The sequence below is a fragment of the Haliotis asinina genome, chromosome 16 (genome assembly GCF_037392515.1).
Source record: "Haliotis asinina isolate JCU_RB_2024 chromosome 16, JCU_Hal_asi_v2, whole genome shotgun sequence".
Taxonomy (NCBI): Eukaryota; Metazoa; Mollusca; class Gastropoda; order Lepetellida; family Haliotidae; genus Haliotis; species Haliotis asinina.
Window position 1 is genome coordinate 22,634,547 of NC_090295.1, and position 27,338 is coordinate 22,661,884.

Here is a 27,338-nt window from a genome sequence, read left to right on the forward strand (position 1 = left end):
GATCCAATCGCTTCCATATTTTGCATGTGGCTTGGTCATGTGAAGGCGAACATTTTTGGGCGGGGGTCAAAATTCGATATCTCTGACCGTTTGGCCGCCATCTTGGATTGAAGTTTTTCGTATATCGGGGTATCCATAGCAACGAAAGTTGAAATTCAAATGACTTGATTTTTACAGCAATGTTACGCACAGTCAAGGGAATGCGGTGTGCAAATTCTCAACTCTGTACGTTGAATAGTTTCCGAGATAATGGATATACAGTGTTTTGACGGACAGACGTACGAACAGACAACGGACAACTTTGTCAGCAAATCTAACCAGCGCATATGATACAGCGGGCCCGGGCAAAGCAGAAACACTAATTCTTTTCAGTCTAAATGCCATAACAATGTCGTCTTAGCTCGCGAAAAAAAGGTCTTTTTCTTGTGTCTAACCAGTTAAATGACCTTCACACGTGACCTTGGTGACCTTGACCAAAAAAAATGTTTGTTTGGCATACTATCAAATGCAAGTGTCAAAACCCCGAAAAACTCAAAAATAACGATTTTCTTATTAGGGCTTCTTGCCATAAGGCAAAAGACCTATTGTAATTACTGATGTTTTTATTATTATTATTATTTATTTTTCCGCCGTATTTTGTTCCAGCGCTACAAAGAGCACCAGTGGACAGAATCGCTTGAAAAAAATCAGGCAGATGCGCACCGAGGTGTAGATATTCCCCATTAAAATCTCTAGGCTGTGGGCCCAATAGCAAAGGGCAGATAAATCAAAATTAATTCGAAATTTTCAATTTGAAATGCAAATATCTCCGAAACTACTGCTGCAATGACTACCAAACTTCTTGAGCAGATGCGCAATCAAAATGGCTACAATTTCGCCTGGACGGGTCGAGTCGCTAAAATGCACCGTTTGGCCGCTATTTGCGATTGAAGTTTTTGCTGCTGTTTTTCAGCCCAATTCTGACTACTTTGCTCCCAAAATCTGCTGCACTACAACTACAACAGCTACCGCTTTCAAACTTGCCATACTTTGTCTCTAGGCACCTCCCTACGCACTTACATCATTGTTAAAATTCATTGTTTTGACGGCGATACACACTGCATTGGGTAAAAAGAAGACAAAACGTTTGAGACGTGCCCTCTAATGAAAGGAAAGAGCGCGGTGCAAATATTCTAATATTTCTGCTTAGACCGCTTTAAATATCTATCGAAGGTGCTTGCTTCTATGCACACATCACCATGAACAATACTAGCCATCAAAATCCCCAAGTTTGTGCGTATTAAGGAAATAGGCACTTCTTTTTATCACCGACGGCCCATGAATACGCGGCGGAATGTGCCAAAATTTGGCGCAGCATTTAACGTTTAACCCTTGGAAAGAGCACGAAAATCTGAAGGAAAGCGGGAAGACGATTACGGCCGCTTTTTCAAACACCTGTCTCACAAGACCGTACACCAGCACTCATTGTTGTTTCTAAGTTCAACTGTTCCGTTCAAAGTTGTATGAGTCCTGTGTATATAAATATGTATCTTTATCTATGTCAAAAGTACTAACAGTTACCGGATACATTTTATCTCAACTTCAGCTGAAATTCCCTACAGTTATTTGCTGAAACTCCATTTACAGAGACTGTATCTGACAGCAAACTCAAAATGCGAAAAAGTTAAAGGTATTTGTGTGTTTTGTAGTGCATACGTAAAATTCAAAACAAGCAAAGGCTGATGTGTATCGGTCAATATCCCTTCTGTTTAGGCGTGGGGCCTCCGATGCGTCTCCATGTCTAAAACAGTAGAAATATTTACCGATGCAGCGAGGAAACCATGAATATAACTTATAATTACTTATACTCTATTTCCGGTCGAGCTTCCGTATTCTTTCTATATTATAAATGATTTTACATGCATTTGAATAGATTTCAAGATCAAGACTAATTAAAAATCCATTTACTTGCATCTCTCTCCTTTTCACCCTCATTGTCTCTGCATGAGCATGAAATGCACGTGAAATTCGTTCCAAGTCGCGAGTAAACAAATCAAAGCAGCGGTGTGATAGGCCGACTTGCTCGTATTGTTTCAAGTTCAAACTCATATTTTTTATTAACGAGTTTACAGATGTTAGTAGTTCAGCTAGCACACAAGGTGTGGAAAGGCATACACCGACGTTTAGCGTCTCAATCCTATTTTATGAGGACTATTCAAAAATAGTCCCAAACTCTCCCATATTGTTTTACATATTCACATTGACAAGTCTCCCTGGTCAGTTTTACATAAAGAGCAAATATCATCGTTAGTTCATAAACATTAATTCCTCCTTAGTATAGATGCGGTGTAGAAATTCCAGTGGAATTCTATAGCTTTAATATCTTTTGTCCTGGAGTAATATACTAGGATTTCTCCATTTGGAGAGGTTAGATTAAAGCTTTCCACTCACTTATCACACACCATCAACAGGTTGAGTTATTCAATCATGTGGGTGCTATATCTCTGTAATTCTTCTTGCTCAAGACGTTTTGACAAATATTTTCATTTTTTAAAGAGTGTGTGCACTTTGTAAACCGACTTGGAATGTAGCAGCATTGAATCACATTCAGCTTAAGCTATAGCTTTATGTTTTGGATATTTTGAACAGATCGCTGTGCCGTATGCACTCTTTGATTACTGAATGGACAACCACAAAGTTATCTTTTCTTTTGATGTTTTAATACAGGTAGCATCTGTTTCAAACCCAACATGAATTCAAACATAAAGAATTACGCTTTCCCCATTACTGGCAGTAGTATGTATCAATATTATCTGTAGCCATGACTACTATTGGAAGTACGTCACAGATGCAAATGGATGTATTGCATAACATCCAAGAAGCCCTCATCGCTGCTCGCAGCTATATTTTTGCTACTTATTATTAGTTACTTAAAGTTTTTGGTATTGTCACAATGTATTTCTTCTTCGCTTTACAAAACATAATTGAAATCTTACAACACAAGCATGTACATTACTTGTCTGATATTTAAATTCCTAGATATTAAACAAAACAGGTTCATGAACAAGTCTTCGTGTTCATTACCCTATATTTGTGAAACATTAATATCACCTCCTACTGTAATCTTGCTGCCCTAATTTGCTGAATTAGTGAAGTCATCTTGATTACAACATCAAGTCTCATTTCACATCTCCTGACAGTAACTGTAAGTGAGACAAATTGTACAGGGGCAGCCGAAATAAAAGCAAGTTGAGGAGGTACAGGGCTATAGAAATTTCAAATTGTTAGGTAGGCCTGCCTGTGTTATTGTGAGTAGATCTTTATGTTGACTCAAGCTGAACATTAGCAAATAGACATGACACACCCTCCACGGAGGGTTGCTTCATCTGTAGAATAGTCTGATACCTTGTGTTGATAAAACGTTGTAGGAAACACCGATAATATTCCTGAAAAAGTTGTATTGAATCGATGTTGGTTCACTTGTTTGTCGCGTACCTGCTCTTCTTTTTTGAAGGTTTATGGTTGAAGGTGTTTCTTGGATGAGGCAAAGAAATGGAAATACGTGCTGGAAGATAAAGTTTTGAATTTGTGTCTTGTTTATTTGGTTTGTGTGACAACACACTGGTGTGTCTAGTTTGGTTATTTTAGATATGTTTAGGAAGCAGTTGCTTCAGACTTGGTGAACTGCCAAGGTATGAACTGAAGGTTGCCACAGTATAATAAGCTCCAATGGAGCAAATTTATTCCATGCAAGATATTGACACTTTTCACTGGAGATATCTCATTCTTTAATCAGCATTCTAAACTCCGCTCTGCAATATGGCAGCAGACTGTAATAAGAGTCTGCATGGACCACACAATCCTATGATCAACAGCATGAGCATCAATCTACACAAATGAGTCACCTCTTATGATAAGCATAAGGTTGTCGGACTAACTGAAGACCAATTGTTAACCAGATCTTCATGGATTATTTCAGTAATATCACACTCACAGTGGGGAACACCAGATTAAGGGTGTTGAAATTTGTAGCAGTTATCATCCAATGGGAATCAAACTTGGGGCTGAGTGTGAAGAAGGCTTTTTCCTCTAACTTGACTAAGGCTATCACATGAAACCATTTTGTTAATATACAGTGATGGATATATAGTCTTTATTAAAATGGATTTATTGTTGACAAAATGGCAACACATTTCTGAAAGATCATTTCTGGACACATTGATGCAGAGAGAGATTATCTAAGCATTAGATGATGTTTTTACCTGGGCTCACCTAACTGGTCTTTTTTTTACAAACACCCACTGATTTATTTCAGGGGTCTTTATGTGAAGATGTGTTTTCAATATATGTCGTAAATGTTGAAATAAGATTTGATAATTATTTTGATTAAAGGAGCTTTATTTTTTTCAAGAATTCTGTGTGATGAGTATTTTTGTGTGCTCCTGAGAATGATGAGCATTTCAGTTCAGTTCAGTCTGTTTTGGTTTATGAGCTATGATCATAATACTGAAAACTAAATAGCCCAATTTACCAAATACGTTGTTTAGTAACATAGGAAAAAAATAACCGTAATCCTTGTTATTGTGAATGAACAAAACTAATTTTATGACTAGATAGATATTATGGTATGAAAGACAAAAAGTTTGATTGCATTGTGCTATACTGAACCAAAGGCAAGGTTCTTCTGATCAGTATACCATTTCACTCCTAGCATGTTCCTGTTACGTTACAACCCTTAGTAACACAGTGCAATAAAATGCATCCTTCATTTTTTAAAAGGAAGTAATTATGCATCCCGTGTGTCATGGTCTCTATTCTAAGACTATTCAGAAGATGAGGGGTTCAAACCTATTTGCATCATACCAACAAATTTGAAAGGATGGTAATTTTGTTTGCATGTTCCTTGCCATTCAGGAAATTAAAACAAGGACAAGTCAGAATGGAGTCAATGATTGTGACTCTTGACTATCCATTTTAACCTGTGGCAAGCTTTCTCAATTGGCTAACACAGTAAAACCTCCATATGTTTATGACAACCAAGGAGCCAGTCTCAGCCCCATTGCTACATTAACCTTGAATGCTGTGTTAAACCTTGGACATTTCATCTACATGGTCTGGTGGCTTCTTCCAGACAGGACAAATAATTTGTGAACAAAATACTTTAATCCTGGTTTGACTGAAACCTTTGTTCATGGAACAGTGATTTTGCTTAAGTATAAGGCATGTTTATGATTTTATCAAGCTTTGATATGACAGACTTTTAGAATTGTATATTTACAACATTCTGAATAACATTCAGTTCAGGTCCAAGTACTGTTTTATGAAGAAAATGGCCTGAGCTGAATCCTTACAGTATTGTCATGCATGTGATAAAAATGGCTGCCTCAGCAAGCATCAATACCTGGATGGAGAGACTATTCCCCTAAGAGACATGTCAGAAATAAATCTGATCCGACATGTCTTAAAGAATACAACGTTTATCTCAGGAGGTGATATCAGATGAAATGAGCTTTAATGTCGCATCCAAGGTCACTTGTTTCATAACCTAGGACAGTTGCATATACAGGTCAACAGCCTTCACAATTATTCAAGGTTGTGAATTATGGTTTAAATGATAATTTCTGAAAAAAAATATAAATAAGACTTATTCTTATTCTTGTAACACATTGACTTCCTTGATTGTCTGCTTATCTAGACTTGCTAATGATGGGAATCAGAAACCACATCCTCTATAGGTTATTGGAGAACTTGTGGCAAATGATTATCTATTATAAACAATAATGTGTAAATTTTAAGGATTTTTCCCCAGGTTTTTCCTTAAATTAAAGTTTTTTTTGTACCTTAAATGTCATGCAAATAAAATGCACACTTGCAAGAAAAACAGTTGAGTTGTATTTAAACCAAAAAGTGGTTAAACTGAAATATGTATCAGTAAATCTTATGACTTTCGCAGATGTATTTGTTACAGTAATAATTAATATAGTGATGAGTATGAAATTTATGATGAACACAAGGCACATAGCTTGTCACTGTTGAGTACATGCTTGTTTTTGAATATTCGTCAGATGTAATGGTTTGCTTACTTCATTCAAGTGTGTTATACTAAAACAAAAAAAATTCAGATTAATTGAAAATGTTTTTTTATAAGCAATAATTGTTTTTAATCCTTCTTTTATTATTTACTCAATTGCTCATTATTTTCAATTACAAAACACCACAAGTCTTGCCTCTTTATAGGAAAAAGTTATGATACATCCATGCCGCATTCAGTAGAGTCGTGGAGAAAGGCTAACAGTACAGTTCTGCTTCATGCACAAATGAGCCCCTGGATGTAGAATATCCAGTTCGACCACATGAACAGAATCTGTTTTAAACTTAAAGTCAACATGCTAAAAGCATCTTGATTCAAAAGTGTAACTAAACATGACAGTACAACTTTTGTTTGTTCCAGAATGCTGTCATTGTCTGTCCCTTAAAGCTGTAGTGGTATATCTCCTTGTAGGTGAAACAGTTATTGATTTCTTTCTTGAACAATGCGAGCCATAATTAATGTTGCGTTAATTTTGCTTTGACAATGATGATTGCACCTATTAATATTTGATAGATTAGACTACCAAGACAATCACAAACAGCCTACTTAGGTGTAAACCAACAGATAATGTATGAAAGCAGTGATATTCATGAGGACATTATCAGCACATTTTTGTCCCCCTGCCGCAACATGGAATGGTGGGACTATGTATTTAACAGCATCTCTACGTACGTCCCAGTTCTTGTTAATAAGTATCTCATGAACTGTTGTACCCACTGTCTTCAAATTTGGTGACAGCCTACATTGGGAGATTATGCAGACACCAGTCAGCTTTAGTGACCTTGACCTTAATTTCAAGGTCACCACAACACTTTGACCACTTTTTAAACCTTTGATAACAAAATATCTCATGGGCTATCGTACCCAACAAGTTCCGTCCGTCCGTTTGTCAGTCCATGTTCGCAATGCTTTGACCAAAGCATACCTCTTAAACTGTTCGTGATAACTTAACCAAACTTGGTACACATGTCAAGCATGATCTGTAGATGTGCCTTTTGCCATTTGGACCCAGGTATGAATTTTATTTTTTTTGTGGTTTCCATGGAAACGTGACTTAGGCTGTTACTATGAGGATGTCACCTGACGATCTCCTGAACTAAGACATGCTAGCTTCATCAAACTTAGTACACATATCAGGAATGATCCGTAAGTGTACCTTTTGTGATTAGACCCAGATTTGAAATATATTTTATGTGATTTCCATGGAAACATGAAATAGGCTGTGACTATGAGGATGTTACGTTGTCCAGAGCAGATATCCCAAACTTAAGTTTTATCAGTCTTGGTACACATGTTCACCACGATTGCTAGATGTGCCTTTTGGTGGTTACACCTGCTTATGAATTTTATTTTTTGTGGTTTCCATGACAACAAGTTTGACTTTGACTGAAATTGGTGGTTGTGTTCTTTCCAGGTGCAGAACTTTAAAGCCATTCTCTATTTCATCAACAAACTTGGCACATATAGGTTGTATAATGGACTGCCTTTTGGTAGGTTTAGATATTGGAATAAAATATTGGTTGCTTCTCCATGGCAAAAAGTTCAACCTCGACTGAATTTGGTAGTCCTGCTCTTTTTGGAGCAGAACTTTAAAACTTTACAATACTCTACTTCCACTCCACCAAAACATTATGTAGTAATCTTAATTAGTAGACATATTGAGGAAGAGTATTTTGCCATTGCTGGGGATTATACTGATGACTTTGCCTTCTTGTTATATTCATGAAACTTGTCATTCGTCATATATGTGTATATAAATTTATTTGAAAACTACACATTACCAAGTGATCTTAATTCAATTCAAAATTATTTTACACAAATAAAACATTTAGTGAAAATCACCTCGTTTGAGGTATGAAATGAGAAACATACATAAAAAATATGTATGGCCTGTTAGTCAATCCTCAGCTTTTATCATGCATGTATACAATTGCTGACATGGTCAGTAGGTATCAGTAAACACTGACAAACCCTTGTGGGCCACTAGCAGCTAAGGAGTGTGAATGAAAGGGAGATATGTACAGTGTCACAATGGATGTTTATGTGAAGGAGCGTCCTTATTATGACTGCCAAGACAGAGACGAGCACAACGTCAGAAAGAGCTTGGCGTTTATGATTCCAGAACTGACATGTATAGCCCACTGAGCAATGTTTGCAGAACAATAGATGTCTTATTTGAAGAGGTAGAGGAAGTGGACAAAAAAGTCAAATTCTTTAAATGATATTGAAAGAACTAAATCTTTTCAGTGGTAGTATGGAAACCTTAGGTTAAAGAATTTGGATAAAGAATTTGGTTAAGGAATTTGGTATCCATGGCTCAGAGAACTTGTCCAATTCACACAGATCCATAATGTATGAATCATTGATAATGTTCGTCTCTAGCAAAGTGTGTCTTCAGTGTCAGTTGGAAAGCTAAGTAACAAAAAGCATTCGCTCGTCCCTCATTTCCAGATGTACTACCCCACCCAACCCCATCCCACCTGGGCATTCCTGCACATGCTACAGAGAATAGTTTTATGTTTTCTGCTTCAAGTTTCTGTTTATTTCTCAAAGACCCAAAAGATAAATGAACGAAAACATTGGAGTTTTGTGCAGTCTTTATTCCCGTTTACTCAACAGTGTGCCAAAATAGCATGTTTCTCACTACTCGGAATTCTAATTATGGGGGTCACAGAGTTGAATTGCCAGATTGCTACATACCCAGTCTCTAGTAACAACTGAAGGTGCATGTTGTTAAAAAAACATGATGTTAACCTTTGAGCATTTGTATAGAGAAAGGCAACAGAATTTGTGATCACTATGCTGTCCTTATGCAGTAGGTCACTGAAGACGTCTTTGCTTAGTTCGCATTTGTTACAGTTGCAAAACTGAGACATGCCATCTGTAAATGTTGTTCAGGTTGACTGAGAGAGTCAGCCCACGTTTTGGAGGACTGATGACTGTCAGGGAATGAATATTCATGGCTTCGTAATTTTGATACGGTTGAGCGTTAAGTATCCTGGAATTGGAACATGGAAGGCAGGTGTTTTTTAGGTCAAACATTAACTAAGTACCTATTGCAATTACTTTACAGCCAACAAATTTAAGACGTCAGTTAAATTATGTAAGTCACCCAATGCAGAACGGAACTTCATTAAAAGATTCACCTTTGACAAATCAAGGTGCAAAGTTGAACATAATTTTGAAAGGTGAAAATTTATGGATGTAAACTTCTGCATTATGAGGTACACAACCTTTCAGGATGTCATTGACCCGTGAAGGTGCCGGGGTAGAATAGGCCTTCACCAACCCATGCTTGCCATAAAAGGCCACTATGCTTATCATAAGAGGCAACTAACGGGATTGGGTGGTCAGACTCGCTGACTTGATTGACACATCATCGGTTCCCCATTGCACAGATCGGTGCTCATTCTGTTGATCACTGGATTTCTGGTCCAGACTCAATTTATGATTTACAGATCGCCGCCACATAGCTGGAATATTGCTGAGTGTGGCGTAAAACTAAACTCACTCACTCACTCAGGATACCTTTATTACTCCTTCCTTTAGCAACCGTACCTTATGATAAAGAAGTTGACATCAATATATTATCACTTTTTATGTGTATCACTTCGAGACCCGTGAAGGTCCCGGGGTAGAATAGGCCTTCAGCAACCCATGCTTGCCATAAAAGGTGACTATGCTTGTCGTAAGAGGCGACTAACGGGATCGGGTGGTCAGACTAGCTGACTTGGTTGACGCATGTCATCGGTTCCCCATTGCGCAGATCGATGCTCATGTTGTTGATCACTGGATTGTCTGGTCCAGACTCGATTATTTACAGACCGTCGCCATATAGCTGGAATATTGCTAAGTGCGACGTAAAACTAAACTCACTCACACTCACTGTATCACTTCGAAAAACCCATCAAAGATTTCTAAAATTATGGTTCCGAAGAATTTCTTCATGTTTCTCATAATGAAGAATTTGATATAAAAACTTTTTCATCTTTTATGTGCATCACTTCACATTACCTTTCAGAGATTTCAATGAATTATGGTTTAGAAGAAATCTGACTTACTTAAAAGACACGTTTTTACTGCATTCACAATTGATGTTTGTTAGAACATCAGTCATGTAATTTATTTTCAGTACATTGAAATATCAGTTATTTGTTTTCTATATATTTCTCATCCGATTAGTATATATTCATTAAACAATGGGTGTTTGTTTTCAAATATAAACCTTAGCAACTGAACAATGACTTATGATGAATACATTCTAATGATGGATAAAGTTTGATTGGGCAAAATATGTAGAAAATTGCTGCAAAATAGAATATTAATATTAAAATTACATTAATGTATAATTGTTAATTACATTGTAAGTTCAGATTGAGAATTTTGATAGCTCAATGTCACAAATGAATTCAATCACATGGAATTAACAGCTTTTTAGATGTCAGCATGTTGTGAAAGTGACCTTTATTAAGGTCAAGGCTGAACTGACACCTGGCATGATGCCAACTCTGTACATGGCATGCATGTATAACCCTGCCAACATTCTATCAAACTGCCAGCACCCACATATGAATTTAGATTTCTGGTCATATATTTGGACATAATTCAGAAATATCCAGGAGTGTTAGTAAACCAAGTTGTACAGGAATGGCAGAGGAGGTTCTTGTCTCCTTCAGCGTTACTAAGTTTTGAAACGCAGTTTGGCAATCTTTGTCATCTCACATACCACATGCAGCATGTATTCACCAACATGGTCTCTGAACACTGTGAGCCATGTCACTTATTGCTATTAATATTAATATTATGAAGAGTCAATTTCTTAGGCGCCAAATTCCTCACAAGCCAAAATGTTCATTGCACGTTAGTATTGTCATGATGATACCCAGGGTATGAAATCAGGTATGACTATTTATATACAGATACATAATTCATATCCTTTGATAATCTTGTGGAGCATGACCGTTCTGTGGTTGAAGAGCTAGCAACAACACCATAAGAGAGATTGGTGTAGAGATTTGCTTCATAAATAACTATATGCCTGACAAGAGCTCAGAAAAGATAGAATTAGTTTGTTTTGGTTGTGCATGGTTGGAGACAGTTGAAGTAACATTAGCCATATTTATTCAGGACTGCAAACTTTACTTAAATTTTGAATTATTTTTTATTGCAAGTTTAAAAAGTTTTGAATTGGTAAATATGAAATGTTATCATCAGCAATTTGATGTATTGCTAGTCTTTTTGTTTTCCCAAACACAACATACTTAAGTGAGTGAGTGCGGTTTTACGCCACTATTATTACATCGTTCTGTATTCCGTTCTAACTTACATTTATAGGATATACACATAACTAGTAATAAGTATCATTATTATATTTTTTGACAGAAAGGGTGTCTGTGAAACAGTATTGCAATTTAAATTTTAATTCATGTTTACTTTGTCTTTGTGGGAAGGGTTTCACATTGCTTTTAGCAAGATCAAGGTGAAAGAGAAGAATGTGTTTCAGTGATACCTATGTGGGGAATGAAACCCGAGTACTAGACAAGTGCTTAAATACTGGACTTCCCCACAACTCGTCTAAGTCATTGTGTTTTATTCCGGAATGTGTTTCAAAAGAACTTGTAATGCTTTGCTGAAGGATTTGCTTAAGGATGACCTAGTTTCCTTACATGTGGTAGGGTTTGGGTGGGAAAAAATACATAAATACTTTATTGAAAAGATTTCTGAGGAAGACCTTATGCTTAAAGATGAGATGTATATTTTGATATTGACATTACTGAGCAAATCTTGGTGGAAATGTCATCAGTAGCTGACCTAGTATACTCATAAGGACATAGGCAAGATCAGACAAGAGAGATATTTACACTAGTTGTGAATGACGACTAGAGCCTTTTGTGTGATTCTGTACTATAACAATTACTTTGTGGGTAGGATCTTGTGGAAAGTTTCCGTTGAGGTAATGGCTTTGACAAGGTCAGGGTTGGAGGGGAGTGTACTGAGGGGGTCATGTTGACATACCGAATGCTAAGCTGATGATTTAAGTCAAGTTCAATTAGATGAGCTCCTAATTTGACTCCTCATATCGGAATTAAAATTGAACAAACTTTATCGATCAATGACAACTTCTTTTATTTCGAACTGAAAGAAGTTGTCAGTTATATAGTTTGTTCAATATTGTTTTGACATCCTCTCACCAATTTCAGTCATCGGAAATAGAGTATGGACACACTGATATTGAATTACACAAGTTAATCCTCAGCTGTTACTCTATCTCCTACTAAAACAGTCACCAGTGTGAAGATCCGAGTTAAAATTGATCTTCAGTAACCCATGCTTGTCGTAAGAGGCAGCAAACAGCATACAGTCATCAGGCTCTCTGACTTGCGTAGCACATGTCATCGGTTCGCATTTGCATATACTGATCCTCATGCTGTTGATCACTGGATTCTCTTATCCAGATTTGAATACTTACAAACCACCACTGCACAGCTGGAATATTGTTGAGTGTGGACTATAACTAAATTCACTCACTCACTCACTCCTAATAAAACACATTCTTTGCATGTGTGGATTTAAATATGTAAGTTAGTTATTTTCTGTCAAAATGTCATGGAATATCTTTAAAATTTGTTTTGGTTGAAAAGTGTAGGTTTGATTCTGACAACTTCTGTTTGCAATCTCAATCATACTACCGCTACTCACTCCGCAGAATGAAGTGTAGTTGGCAGAAAATGGATATATCTATTTACTGTGTTTCGTTACTAGTCATATTTGTTGTAGCTGCTCAGTCAAACAACAAACTGTTTTCCCAATGAAAAGAATAAGATCACCAGAAACCATATGACTGTCTAAATGTTCCATGCATAAAAAGTGATTAGTTATATACCAAACTGCTGCCGTGTACACCAAGTCATGATTTTACAGATTTTACATTTGTAATAAAAATGACACAGTGCTAATACTATATCTTCCAAACAGCGCATTTGAATTTATTTCTATTCATAGGTCATTGTTAAATGTCTTGTCTGCATCAGGGTTGGCAAAAATTGTTGTTGATCTTAAATATCATCGATAAGAAAGATTGATGATTTTCATAATGAAAATTGTGATATCGATAATATTTTGTACATAATAATTGTGATTGAAAAAAGTTTTAATTTTCTCAAACAATATACAAATTTAAGATTTTAGTCATGATGGGTCTGCTTCTAGATTATATTCAGGTCAATGTTTTGTTAAAAATACATGCAAAAACATGCAGCCACTCACCAGTTAAGTGAAATGTATTCATGTATTGCAGGCATTTGTGCTCAAAGTTACATAAATTTTCCGATAACTAATCAATATTTAGTTAATGATTACCAATCTTTATGATCAATATTAACAAGGCAGCTCTAGTCAATATATTGTCCAAGTTCTTTCCATGTTAAACTGTTTCATGGTATCACAGCATTTGCAATATGAACTGGCATTTGCCTTGAAAGTGGATATCAAGCCAGACTAGTGGAGTTTCCGATTAATGGTAATAATCGAAGACTGGTCGCAGTGACTAAAGGGTCAAGCAATCGATCATAATCAAACACCAACCATTTTGCATTAGCAATATTTATGATAAGGTTGGTTTTGTCTGTCATCAAATTTACACTCCATAAGCACAACAAGCTCATTTGTGGTCATGATTGGACTTTGCCTTAAATATTTCAGGAAATTTATCTTCCTTACATTCTAAATATTTCAGGAAATTTATCTTCCTTACATTCTAGTAATCCTTTAAAGATGTGACATTTGCAAATGCAGTTAGTGAATTGGCCCAAAGAAAGTAAAAGAACTACATGTATTTCTTTTCTTTTTGTTTCTTGTGCACTTACCAGGAAAAGTTGATACGTGATGCTAACCAGTTATTTTCTATGATTGGTCAGATGAAATGAACTAATCATCAATCATGAGATTTAACCAGTTCCCAGTACTAAGTCACACTGGTAATTTGAACACAAAAAATATGTCATTACATATCTGATGTTCCAGTGTTAGCTGTGTTTATTGTGACCAGATTGCACATTTTCCAAAATTAAATATTTTTTTTCAGAAACTGTTTATTTCGTGCCCTTGGGGATCAGTTAGAGGGACACTGTCGCAACCACTTCCGTCATCGCCAGGATGTTGTCCGCTACATGGCTGAACACCGCGATGACTTTGAACCTTTCATGGAGGATGACATTCCATTTGATACTCACAGTAAGTTTTGTGTTGTCCTTAATATACAGTATGGTTCAAAATTATTGAGAATAGCTAAAGCATTTCATATTATTAAACGAGAACAAATCAGATAAAATTGAATGTATTGTGAAAGTGAACTGACCTTTTCATGTTGTGTAGGTAACAATTTAATATTTTATCAAGTCTCCTTGAGCTTCACGGCACAGTCTAAGACGGGTAGGCATACTTCCTATCAGAGAGGTTAGTGTCTCGTGAGTTATGCTGTCCCAGTATCGGACCACTTCTCTCTTCATGTCTTCAATTTTTGTCAACCCCTTTTGATTCACACATTCCTTCATCATCCCCCAAATGTTCTCAATGGGATTTAAGTCAGGACTATATGCAGGAAATGGTAATGCAGTCACATTTTTCTCCTGAAACCACTGCTTGGCATGTTTTGCGGTGTGTTTAGGATCATTATCTTGCTGCAAAATCTAGTCATTTCCATAAAACACATGTGCACTTGGAAGGAGAAAATTATCTAATATGTTAGTGTAGCGTTGACTTGTCAGATTTCCCTCAAACACACACAGCGGGGTCGTTCCTAATAAGGATATCCCTCCCCATACATGAAACTTTGGGCTGTATTTAGGTCGTCGATACAACGGTGCTGACGCAGACTTTGTCCATATTTTCACATTATTGGGATATACCCATATTGAACTTTCATCAGTAAAAATCACATTTTCCCAGTCAAAGTTTTCATGTACCAAACACCACTCAACACGCCTGTCTTTATGTTCTTGTTTCATGAGAGGAGAAGGAATTCCAGTCTTTTTCTCCCATTCAAGATCAATCAAATTTCTTCTAACTGTAGATATTGATACATCTGTTGATCCCCTTTCTATCATTTCATACCTGATGTTGGAGATGCTTGCCCTTTGCTTTTTAGACGCTAAAATTCCCAGCCGGACGCGATCTGAGAAGTCCAATTTTCTGGGTCTCCCTGCTCCTTTCTGGTGCCCAAAATCCTTTCCCTCTTTAAAATTCTTCCTAATCCTATACACAGTAGAAAGAGGAGTTCCTGTTCTCTCTGCCAATGTATTTACATCATCAATTCCTTGATTACACAACTCAAAAATCAACCTTCTTTTATCTTCAGCAAACATTGTTGACAGTGCTGAGGAAAATGACGTCTGCTACAAATTCAGGGGAGGTAACTCTAATTGTACTATACTCAGTAGGCCAAGATGAGTTACCTCCCTTATACCATTACTTAGTTTTAAGTATCAGTGAATCAGTTGTGGTGTTAGGATAGCTCAAAGTAAGAAGAAAAATTCTCAATAATTATGAACCAGACTATATATCTGTGCAACCACAAGTGTTGGATGAACGAGAGCTGACAGTGTTTGTTAGCATAAGTTGCTTTAAATGGCAGAGTTGTGAACCTTCTGTATGCCAGGATCAGCTGATCATGGCTGGAATTCCAGATTTCATCAGTCTGTAACCATCAAACCGACTAGTTTTACTCATTAAAAATAGAATCACCTCTTGATGATGTCAGATGATGGCAGTGGTCATCAAAAACTTTTAGGCTGCCAGTGTGCAGTGTATCGATCGATTTTTTTATGTCTGTAAATGGGGATAAAAGGTCATAAATTGTTCAATAATCGGCTACAGTCTTCAGTATTGCCTGATTCTGACGTACACTCACTGAGTTCGCGGTCTTTTTTCAGCAGCCAGTCAAGTTTTAATATACATGATATGTTACACAGATTTTAGGATAGAGCCGATATAAATATCAAAACAGGTTATCTGTATGTGTTATTTAATTCAAAGCTCTATGCTACATTGACCTCATCAATCTATTTCATTTGTATTAAATTCAAAAGGCTTTTTATGTGTCACAACATGATGACTTTAACAGGTTATCTACAATGATTTTGTCAGCAAGACAGATGTGCAGAGATCTGTTTCAACTTTGTTCATGCTTGGACCTTATATCTCCTTTGTTTCCAGTACAAAACCTCAAGAAACTTGGTGTCTATGCTGGTAATGATGCAATTGTCGCCTTTGCCAGACTACATCAAGTGAACATTGTGATACACCAGCTTGATGCCAAGCACCTTATGGTAAGTTTTGTAAGTCAGGTCACATCAAAAATATTCAAATTCAAGAAATTATTTAACATGACAGTCTGAGATATTACAGCTGAAACTGCTCAGGAAGTTTTCTTTCATCCAGAGTCTGTATCAAGATTGAAACTTACCGAAGATATAAACATTATCTGTTGGTTAGGTTACCTACAGGCTTAATCATGTTTTGAGACGGGATGGTCAGCTCCGATAAATTGCTCATAAACTTTTGTCAAGATTATTAGTAGTAGTGCTCCATGTATTTCTTGTTTACAGGTTATGTAATTTGATGTATTTTTAGGCCATATAGCTTGACAAAATGTGTGTAAAGTCCACATATGTACAATAAATCTCAAACCCTCCCCCCCTTCACTTTAGAAATAGTGTATAGCAAAATAAAGCACATTTTGCTCTGAACTAGAACCCACAAGAACACTTGACAAGTCATGAGTCGATGTACTGTTTTTGTGACATGTTCAGAAGGGAGTGCTACCATGCTGATTTGGTTTCAAATTACAGGGATAAAAGTCAAGTGATGTGAGCTGTTTAAATAATGAGAGTTCTCAACAGATCTCAAATACTTTGGGGATCATGTAGATGACGTTCCACTGATCATTCTGTTACAGAAGGCCTCGTATGTTGCTGTAAGCATCCATATGTGGTGCTGTGAGTACAGTTAGGGTCACATTCATAGTCAGTGTTTGTAGTACTGTAATTTGCCAACTGGCCATCAGGGTCTGTTGCTGCATGCAGACTTTAAAATCTACAGTTTGTCTTGCAGATTACTGGATCCGCCAACAGCAACGCCAGACAGCTTCACATCTCTTACCACAACGGTGACCACTACTCAAGTGTCAGGAAACTTCATGACAACACAGAGTCACCTGCCAACATCCGAATACAGGTTTCCTTTCACAATACATATCCTGACACACTGGTCACCTGATGCGTATTGGTAGACACTACACATGATACAATACTTATATTGACACCTCTATAACTCAACACAGTGGTTATTCAGTGGTTAACCACGTTATTCAGATGTTAAACAAGTACAGAATGTGTTGGAAAATCACAGGTATACAACGTGATTATATACCTCTGAATGACTTCGATTAACCAATCACAATCGAGTATTTACTGAAGTCATGGTATAATTAGCAGATAAACATACTGTTTTGGGAAATCAGAGGTATATAACGAAATTATAATAGCTCTAAATTTTGACATTTTGAGATCATTACAGATCCTTTCACCAGGTTCACCTCACAATGTTTTGGGATCTTTACTGATCCATTTATCAGGTTCACCTCAACGTTTGGGGATCATTAATCTCACAATCTTTCACCTGAAACTGATGGAGGGATCTGTAATGATCCCGAAAGATTGTGGGGGAAAAGATAAATGCATCAAATATTTTGGTCATCTATATCAACTTCTAAATGCTGCTAAAAGACAAACCGAGGCTTGTCAACTTATTAATTTTGCACATCAACTCAGAACAATGGTAGAAGCTGTTGTTCGTTATATTGCTTTGTCCAGTATGAATAATTTTTGGGGTACATGTATTCTCAAACCCAGTTCTACCCCAGATGTTGAGCCAGTAAGTTGTACCCTAGATGTTGAGCCAGTATAGTAAGTTCTACCCCAGATCTTAGGCATGTAAGTTCTACCTAAGATCTTGAGCCAGTCTGCTCTACCCAAGATCTTGAGCAAGTATGTTCTACGACATATCTTCACAGGATGTATAAAACATCTATCAAATATATATATATATCTCATAGAATTATTTCTGACCACATCATCAAACAACAAATCAACAACCAATGTTGTGTGTCCAGGACGAGTCTGACAGCAAGGTCACCCCGCCTGGTTGGATGAACGGCTATGCTGAGACTCACAAAGAAGGCAGCGATGGATATGTACGAGCCATTCGTGGATGTCAGGCCATAGAAGACGAGGTTGTCGCAGCCACCAAGTGCCAGGTAAGGAGATGAGATTCTTCACTCATACTTTGGTGTTGTCAAAACCTGACATTTTCTTCTCAGGTCTGCTCTTATTATCTTTGGATGTGAGTGAGTTTAGTTTTACGCTGCTTTCAGCAATTATTCAGCAATATCACAGCAGGGACACCAGAAATGGGCTTCACAAATTATAACTATGTGGGGAATTGAACATTTGTCTTTGGTGTGAACAGCTCCACCTTTGGAAGTAGTAAGTAGTTTTAGTGCTCTCATACATGAGTCTCGAGCAACCAAACCATCCTTTAGTGCTAAAAATGTATGCCATGTTGAATACCTCAGAGCAACACATACCATAGTTTTCAATGAGATTTATATGACAAATCATAAATTAACGTCCAGTTAAAGTTCACTGTGACTGAAACAAGAGTCTGCATTACCAGAATGTGACTTCTGTGTGCAGCAGTTTGAACTGGATAGCTCATGTTACGTTGGGCATTCTAATTGTTGATGGCATATTCATAAGCCAGTATATTGTTGCTGCTATCACTTTAGTCTGCCTCACTGTCCCAGAACCACATTATTTTTCCTACCGCCAAGCCCTCTCTGCCATGCTAAAGCCTTAAATGAAGCAAGTCTAGGTTTTCCCGGAATCTCTGGTCTGCCAGGGCTCCTTTCAGTTTGTATGTTTTTTTTGTTACTGTTAAAATTATATTTATTCAGAGACAAAGCGTTAGTTTACTATCACTTCTGCTACTGCTGCTACTACTCTAACTTCTATGTAAGGGTTCAAAAATCCCTTTGCCCTATGCCCGGGACAAGTCAGTTTTCTTTTAGGGCAATGAAATAATGGTATCTTACTTGTCCATGGGCTACAACATAATTTCTGCCTATGGTTTCAAACTGCAGTTAAACTTGGATTTCATTTCATATCTGCTCAAAATGTTCCTATTAAATTTCACAATGATAACAGAGTTATTGTTCTTTGCTATTTTCCCACTTCTCAATAAGTAGGTCACTAAACATTAACCTCAATGACCATAAGGCAGGATGACAATATAGGGATGAACAACGTCTTTATTGCCGTGAGAGCGACGTTTCGGTGTAGGTTCTAACACCGTCATGAAGCAAGTGAGGTTATCAAGCAAGTATTTTAAAATTTCACTCATAGCAATGAAGAAGACTTTCATCCTTATATTTGTATCTTTCATTACTGCCCCACTTCCATATGCCTCTCAAAGAAGTTATCAAGAACCATGTTGATTTATTCTTTCATAGTTACAGCATCATATTTACATCATAAAATTCAGGGCAAGGGGAAACTTAGTCAGGACATATGATTTTCTTAAAGTCACTTCCCCTGTGGCATGTGTTGAACCCCAGGGCAACCTCTACAATCACTACTGCTACTGCTGCTACTACTACTACAACTTCTACCACTACTGCTGGTGGTGGTGTTACTTGTACGACTGCATACTTTGAAGAAATGATGTGGTTGGGTAGCCAAGTGGTTAAAGCATTCGCTTGTCATGCAGATGACCCGGGTTCGATTCTCCACATGGTTACAATGTGTGAAGCCCATTTCTGGTGTCCCCCGTTGTGATATTGCTGGAATATTGCTAAAAGCAGCATGAGACTAAACTGACACACTCACTGATTTACCTATAACAAATGAACACTTACAGACAGGGTCTGTTCTGAAGTTGTTGATGTTATTCAGGACCTCACAATGATTCGCGAGACACTGGTTGACTGCAGCTACGATGCAGATGCAGCCATAGCTCATCTTATGCAGGTGATGGAACTCACAGATAAAGACCGTAAGTAAATATCAAACCATTACACTGACTTGTTGGTATTGTCCACCCAGTGATTCCAAGAATTCTCTCATCATTCCTAAAATGCATTTGAAACAAGTAATCAATGCAATTATTTGTCATTTTGAAAAATCGACTCCTCGAATTAGGGACCCTCATGCTTAGTTAATTTTCTTAATTTTTGTAAACTGCATATTTTCATGCAATAAAGTAAACTGAGAAACTATTTTGAAATACAATGTATAGATGATTACAGTGTTTGTTGTGTAAACACTGACACATTGGGAAATGTTGAGAATGTTTATGAAAGCAAGTTATGTGCACATCAGATGAGTGTATCAGTAACTGTTCCTGTTTATTCTTGATGGCAAGCTTGTAGTGTTAGATGAATCCAGTGATATGATATGATGAATACTTTTACACATTCAACCTCATCAGCAGACGACACCGATTCCATGTCATCTCAGCGAACATCGACAGACAGTGGGATCTGGTCTGACAGTGGCACTGGACTGAGAGTATTCGGTGCCACAAGCATCTCAAGCTCCGCATCCAGCAGGAAGGGTCAGCGAGTCCATTTCCGGGATGACAGTCTCGGCGGCAGCTCAGGATACGGTTCCTTAAACAGCGATCGTGGTGGTGCACGACCAAAGCTGGTTCCCATGCCAACACAGGTAAGATTCAGAAACAATGAGATGTAGCCTGCTTTAAACAATATTACTGCTTTTGCATTGTGAGGGAGGGTAGAGGAAGCAAGTAGGGCTGCTTTCTTTTAATAATAATATATAATAATGAGGTGTATTTGTAGACTGCTAGACTCCAGGCACTAGTGCATGCTGAAAGAGCTACAAATTTTTAAAATCTGATTATTATTACCAGGGGTAACCCAAGCTGCCTGTGAGGCGCTAGAAGGTTACAGTCACTGTTTTACTGCTGGGTGAACACACTCACTTGCCTAAGGTGAGACCACATGTATCAGGTGATTTGCTGAGGGGCAACACTGAAGCCCTAACACGGACTCTCTGTGCTCGACGTTGCCTAACTTCAACTGATTTGTGACCTGAGTTCTATGCACATGATCACACACCGTCACAACAGGACAACAGATAATTTGTGAACATATATAATATATAACAATTTTCTACTTGTCTACTTTTCTACTATCCATCTGGGTTATTTCAGCCCACACCAGGCATCACAAAACAGAAAGGTTTGTCCGTTGTCAGTAAGATCCTTTAGTTTAAGAGTTCATAATTCTTGTCTCCGTATATCTCTAATGTCAACTGATCAGTGGTATTACTATTTGCAACAACAGCCCCCACGAGTCTCATCACGGAAATTGAAAGAAGTGAAGAAAATGGAAAAGAAGATGAGAGCCGAAGAGCGACATCGCCAGCGTGTAATAGGATCAAGGACGTTGCAGCCACAGATCGTCTCAGGTGACCCCGGCGCTTTCACAGTTGTGTCCCATGCAGCCTCCATTACCAGGATATAGGTCAAGGTCATGTTGATAGTGTGACCTGAGCACGCACAACACCATGGAAACTTCTGAATGCAAATCTTACTTATATGGAAAACATATATATTTTGTGTCATGTAAATTTGTAAATAGAAACTTATACATATGATATAAATTAACAAGACTGTCCTGAGGTCACAGTGGCACATGCTTCACAACATTGCACAATAAGAATTTTAGTGATTTCCTTTTCACCAAAGCTTGGGCTGAACAAACATAAACATAAAATGAGAAAAGAACAATGTTTATGAAAATAATATAAAAGATGTGGTTGTTGATTAAAAGTAGCAAGAAAATGAAGGAAAGGTGTTTTTCAAAATGTTTACTGTTCTTTTGGCCATGTATCTGCCTTGAAGATTTACCAATATTAGTCCTGACATAGTTTCTTTAAAGATTATAATTTCAGTAACCCAATTGAGTTCTTAAACACATGCAATGTGTGAAACCATGTATTGATAATGGAACAATCAGGTTTTCCAATTACCGTTATTCTTCATAAAGGGAAATAAAATCTTACATACTCCTTGATGAACACCACAACAATGCCTGCCTTAAAATCCAAAAATATATTATATGACTACAAAAGAAATATTCCGCTGGAACTATTTTGGAATTATGTGAAAAATCTGAAAATTGTTTGCCATCAAATTCTATTTTATGACTTTTGCATCAACCAGAAAATGGCATTAATGTCACACTTCATGTGCCATGTTCGGATTAATATTCATATTTTCTGAAATGTGGAATCCGGTTACATCCTGAATATAATATATTTTCACAGTTATATATTATTTATTGGATGCTGATCTGAAAATCTGTAATTCTAACATTGTTATTTACCAAACAGCTATGGATCGTAATTTTTTACGAAAAATATCATGAAATTGTGTTTTCAGTGTTTACAACAAAAAAACCTATCCAAAAAAATAATGATGATCCCTAGTTTATTTTGTTTGATATATATTACTCAATATTATATTATAATATACCACAGCCATGATGACAGAATGTATTTAATGTAAATAATGTTTCATGTGTGATATTATTTGATGTTGTGTTACCATAACAGGAACTTAACATCATAAAATGTTGACGGACTGTCTCTTCTAAAGAAAAGCAATTTCAGAAATAACACTCATTCATCCAGAAGTAGACATTTTTATTTATATCCCTGCGTTTGGATGGCAAATATCGAGCTTGAACATCTGACTGTGACCAAGCTTATTTCATTATAAGCAAGAGCTGGCACAATTTATTAGATGGCAAGTTTAGTTACTAGACACCTGTAAATATGCAACAAGGCAACTGTCACATGTATCCCTGATACCTTCCTCGAGCTTAACATGACTCACTTTCCATATTAGTAGATCGTTTAGATTTTTCCAATATGGCAGACAAAGGGAGACAACTCTCACCATATGGTTTGTCATATGCCGAAAATACACCACTGAAATTCTTGTGCAACTCATTAGGAAATATCTTGATGCTGAGCAGTGTAGATCTGTCTGAAAATTTTAGAAATATCTTGATGCTGAGCATTGTAGCACTGTGAAAATGTTTGATATTCAGTTAATTTGTGTTAAGAGTATTTTCGGTTTTTCTCATGTTTGACATCGTTTGAACGTATTAATCATACTGTCACTCATACAGTGTCTTGTTTCTTAAGCCACATGGATTTGCTTTTGTAATTAGGCCAGATCATAGTTCATTTTTATTATTTTTGTTTCATTGCTTTATTTTTTATTTCATTAGTCAAACATCAATATCTCCCCAGACAGCACTTCAGTAAACCACACAACGGCTGAGTATTAAAGAAATTCATTTTTTGCAATTTGTGATTTCTGGAACTACAGAAATGGATAAATGGATTAGTATAGATTTATTAAAATTTCAAAATATGGAGGGGAAGTCTTGGTTGATTTTAGGCACATTTTGTATGGAATGCTTGTTCAAAAAACAGCTTATTTCCTGTTGAAAGGTTCTGGGAGATTTGTTTTCTTCTCTTTGTCTGTGTTGTCTGATTTGACATTTAAGCAACAGTCACTCAAAGCATATCTACTATCTACATCACTTTATATCATAGCAGAAGTCTGTGTAAGAAGGTGAAAAGGGTATTTTTTTGCACCTATTTTTCTTCTTCTTATTTTCATATCTCTAAAATTTCCATTTGGCGAAAGGGGGTTTCTTATCCTACCTCATCCATACTTGTGACAGATTTTATATCATTTCCCATTTGTGTCTGACAATGTTTACTGGATTCAGTGACTTACGACATTCTTATTTTTCTTGTTTTTGAAAATATGACAAAATCAAGCTTTGTTCCATGTCTGCTGTTGTATGTATAATATTTCTAGAATCTCATGAACTCAAATTTGAAAATTGATTTCAACATATTACCATAATATAATAGGTAGGTACAGAACTTAATAATTTAAATAATGAAAACTGTACACTTTGATATGTATTTCATTGATCATTTATACCAAAGTGGCTGTAATCATCGTCAACTTCTTGGCAGGTGTACCACTATCCTGCTTTTTTAGGTCCTCAAAATTCGGCTCATACACAGTAATATATGGTAATGTTTGTAGTGCTGGATGTTTTTATGGATGATATTAACCACTAAGCCTTCATGTTTAAAATGGTTCCATGGAGACAGAATCTACAGGCAGCATAAATGCTCTGAATTAAGCTGGTGGGAGAGACAAATGTTAAATTATTACATGTATTTGGGTTTTTGTTCCAAGAACTGAAGCAAGAATAGAAAAATAAGAATTCTCTTCAAAGTAATTTGAGTTTATTTGAAACAAGTACTTTATAAAATACATATTTAAAAAAATACAAAAAAAAACAAAACAGGAATATGAATATGAGAAGCATGTGAACTAAATGTGATATATTTGCTCTGAGTTATTAGCAGATCAAGAAAATACTTAAACATTACATCATAATTTCACAAATACCCCCTGGTACACTGTTGTCACGTTAAGAAAGTGAAACAAATAATTAACATTTTGTAAAATGACATAAAGTGTTTTGTAATCTGCATCGAGTAAGATATCAATTGTGAAGCTAAAATGAAGTGAATGATTTTTTAAAAATAATTTTTACTTATTTTTTTATTCATACTTTTATTTTATTTTCATGAAAGTATGCTAAATGATTTCAGTGTTGTTGTATTTTTCTTTTCTGTAGCTGAAAGGATTCTTTTCAGATTATTGGCTATTAATGTCAAGGCCTGTTTGAAGAATGTTTGTTTGTGAAACGGAATGACAAATTTGCTGAGTCTTTCCTCAAGTTAGTTATTTGTGTCAGTCTAATTGATATTTGGTCTTTTACTCTGTTATGCTCATGCCACAAATCAGATGTAACAAATCAAGCATTAGGGGTTACCTATAATTAATTCTAAGTGAATTTCAAAATACATTGTACACTCACGATCAATGGGCTTTTGAGATGTTTGCTTTGTGAAACAATGTGGCTTCATTGTCAGTATGACAGCCATAGGCAACACATCACTGGAAGTTATGCTGATATTTTGCTTCTACAAAAACAAGATAAAAAATATAATTAATAGCCTCAGTTTTGTTGTTTATCAATGAAACTAAAAAATAAGTGTAAAAGATTTGTAACAAAAAAGAGAAATTGTCATTAGCCATTTGGAACTGCCTGTCCGTATTCATTTTCAAAACGAAAAGAACAAGAACTGGCATCAAAATGGGGTACAAGATCAGATTTGAATTGAACTGCAGTATGGGTTCCCTCGAGTGTTTCAAACAGTGTGATTCAGTTTTCCTCTTGACAAATGAAATGTTTTAAGTATCTGTTGTTGAAGGCAGTGTGTGATTTATATGTGTAAGTATTGCATTAGTTGTTAGTTTAAACCAAAGAAATGTTTTTTTTGAAATCCAAGGCCTGCAATGTAGGTATTGTTATTTTGCCATGTTCCATCACATTTATGATGCAATCTTCATATATGTTTTATTGTAGAATCTTGCTTTATAGCAAATTTGCATGTAGTACTTAAAATAATTGCGAAAAAATTTTTACTCATAAATTTGAATTTTGTACAGTTAATACGGTGTTAAATACACTGTGTGTTTATACAGTGAATCTGATAGTAAGTACTGCAGTAATCTTAGTGTCCAGATTAAGAGGGTTTCATTGTATTCAGCAAAGTCTAGGATTAGCAGGCTTGTAACATCTGTTGAATTTCATGTATGGTTAATATGTCAAGATAACAGCACATTTTGTGCATTAACCTCAAGTATGAAAGTTTTGACACTTGCGATGCCTTACAATGCATTACAATGGCTAACAATGGCCCTCAGTGGCTCTCAGTACCTTGCAGTGACTCTCAGTACCTTGCAATAGCTTGCTTGTTGATATAGAAGTATTTATTGCCTGAAGAAAACCTTATTTGCTGCTGATGTAATACTCCCTGTGATTGGCTGAAATGTCTCTGAGAGAGCATGCACATAACATGTCACAAGTTCTGATTGGCTGAAATGACTAAGACACTGCTTCACATTATTCATGTGTCTCTGCATCTGATTGGCTGAATTGTCTGTTAACATGTCTGACCTGGAAATGCTGACCCCCTTTAACTTCCAGCAGTGTTTTTCTTTACTTTTTTTTTCAGATAAATTACACATTTTTTTCCCTTTTCATCACTTTCTGTTAGCTCAAGGTTTTAACAGTATTTCCTTTGAGTACCAGTACATGATCTTCATTAGTTCAAATGTTTGGCTCTTTAATCCATGAACAAGCATTTATTAATTATTATCTAGAATTACATTGTTGAAAGAAAGTTGTTGTCTTCATGAAAACGCATGAATTAAAAAATATATTTTTAGTCTTTGAATCTAAACTGCTACCATGTGACTTTCCAAACTGTTTTAGTGGAGAGGGTGTGTTAACATGTAGGCAGCACTAACAGTAGTCTAACCAATGTCTTCAGATATCAAATAAAACACAGTATGTTTTTGAAGTGTTCAAAGATATTTGCTTCAGGGTTTGAATTAACCAAAACCGAACATGGTTTCAGACCGGTATGAAATATGTTGAATGAAAATATGTTCGATGAGAGATTTATTTTTTTAATGTAAATATGAAGCTTGATTTTCAGCAAGTATTGAATTGTGATGTTTTCTTGCCTGCTTTGAAAAATTAATTTGTGTTGATGTCGGCTTTAGATAAGTTATCCTTTATGGCTGTTATGCAGGTATAGAACATGTTGACACTGTAAGAAGATTTATTCATCATTAACAAATAAGAATAAAATTACAATAAAAAGGTTCAAGATCTTTTTGGAGTCTTGTGTTTGATTGGGGCTGAATATTTTCTCTCTGCAAGTTGTATGCAGTGAAAATTCATATAGGCAACAGATCCTCTAGTCTCAAGTTAGTAAAAGGCAAGTCTCGATATTTGTTTAATGCTGCATTCAGCAATTTGCCAGGTATAAATAAGTGCACAAAAATAGGGAAGAGCACAAAACATGGCCATCACCCCTTCGTGTGAAGCATGAAAATAGTACAATATTACATGACGGCTTCTTAAACAGGTGTCATAAACACCGATCATAAAACGTCAGATTTCAAATGCTGTTGGGTACAGAGGTTTCTTATCTGTGTTTTGTACACT

General features: G+C 36.3%; 1 protein-coding gene across 4 annotated transcripts in view; it reads left to right on the forward strand.

Moving 5' to 3' along the window:
• Positions 1 to 27,002, forward strand: part of LOC137268018 (OTU domain-containing protein 3-like) — a 45,420-nt gene extending 18,418 nt beyond the window's left edge. For 2 of the 4 annotated variants that reach the window (XM_067802511.1, XM_067802510.1), the window contains exons 3-9: positions 14,154 to 14,302; positions 16,283 to 16,395; positions 17,180 to 17,302; positions 18,240 to 18,383; positions 20,080 to 20,179; positions 20,615 to 20,850; positions 21,492 to 27,002. In XM_067802511.1, the coding sequence (XP_067658612.1) occupies positions 14,154 to 14,302; positions 16,283 to 16,395; positions 17,180 to 17,302; positions 18,240 to 18,383; positions 20,080 to 20,179; positions 20,615 to 20,850; positions 21,492 to 21,671 (1,045 nt within the window). In that variant the 3' untranslated portion in view covers positions 21,672 to 27,002. The remainder of the gene's footprint in view (positions 1 to 14,153; positions 14,303 to 16,282; positions 16,396 to 17,179; positions 17,303 to 18,239; positions 18,384 to 20,079; positions 20,180 to 20,614; positions 20,851 to 21,491) is intronic. The other 2 variants (XM_067802512.1, XM_067802513.1) reach the window with 1 other exon arrangement.
• The last annotated feature ends 336 nt before the right edge of the window (positions 27,003 to 27,338 follow it).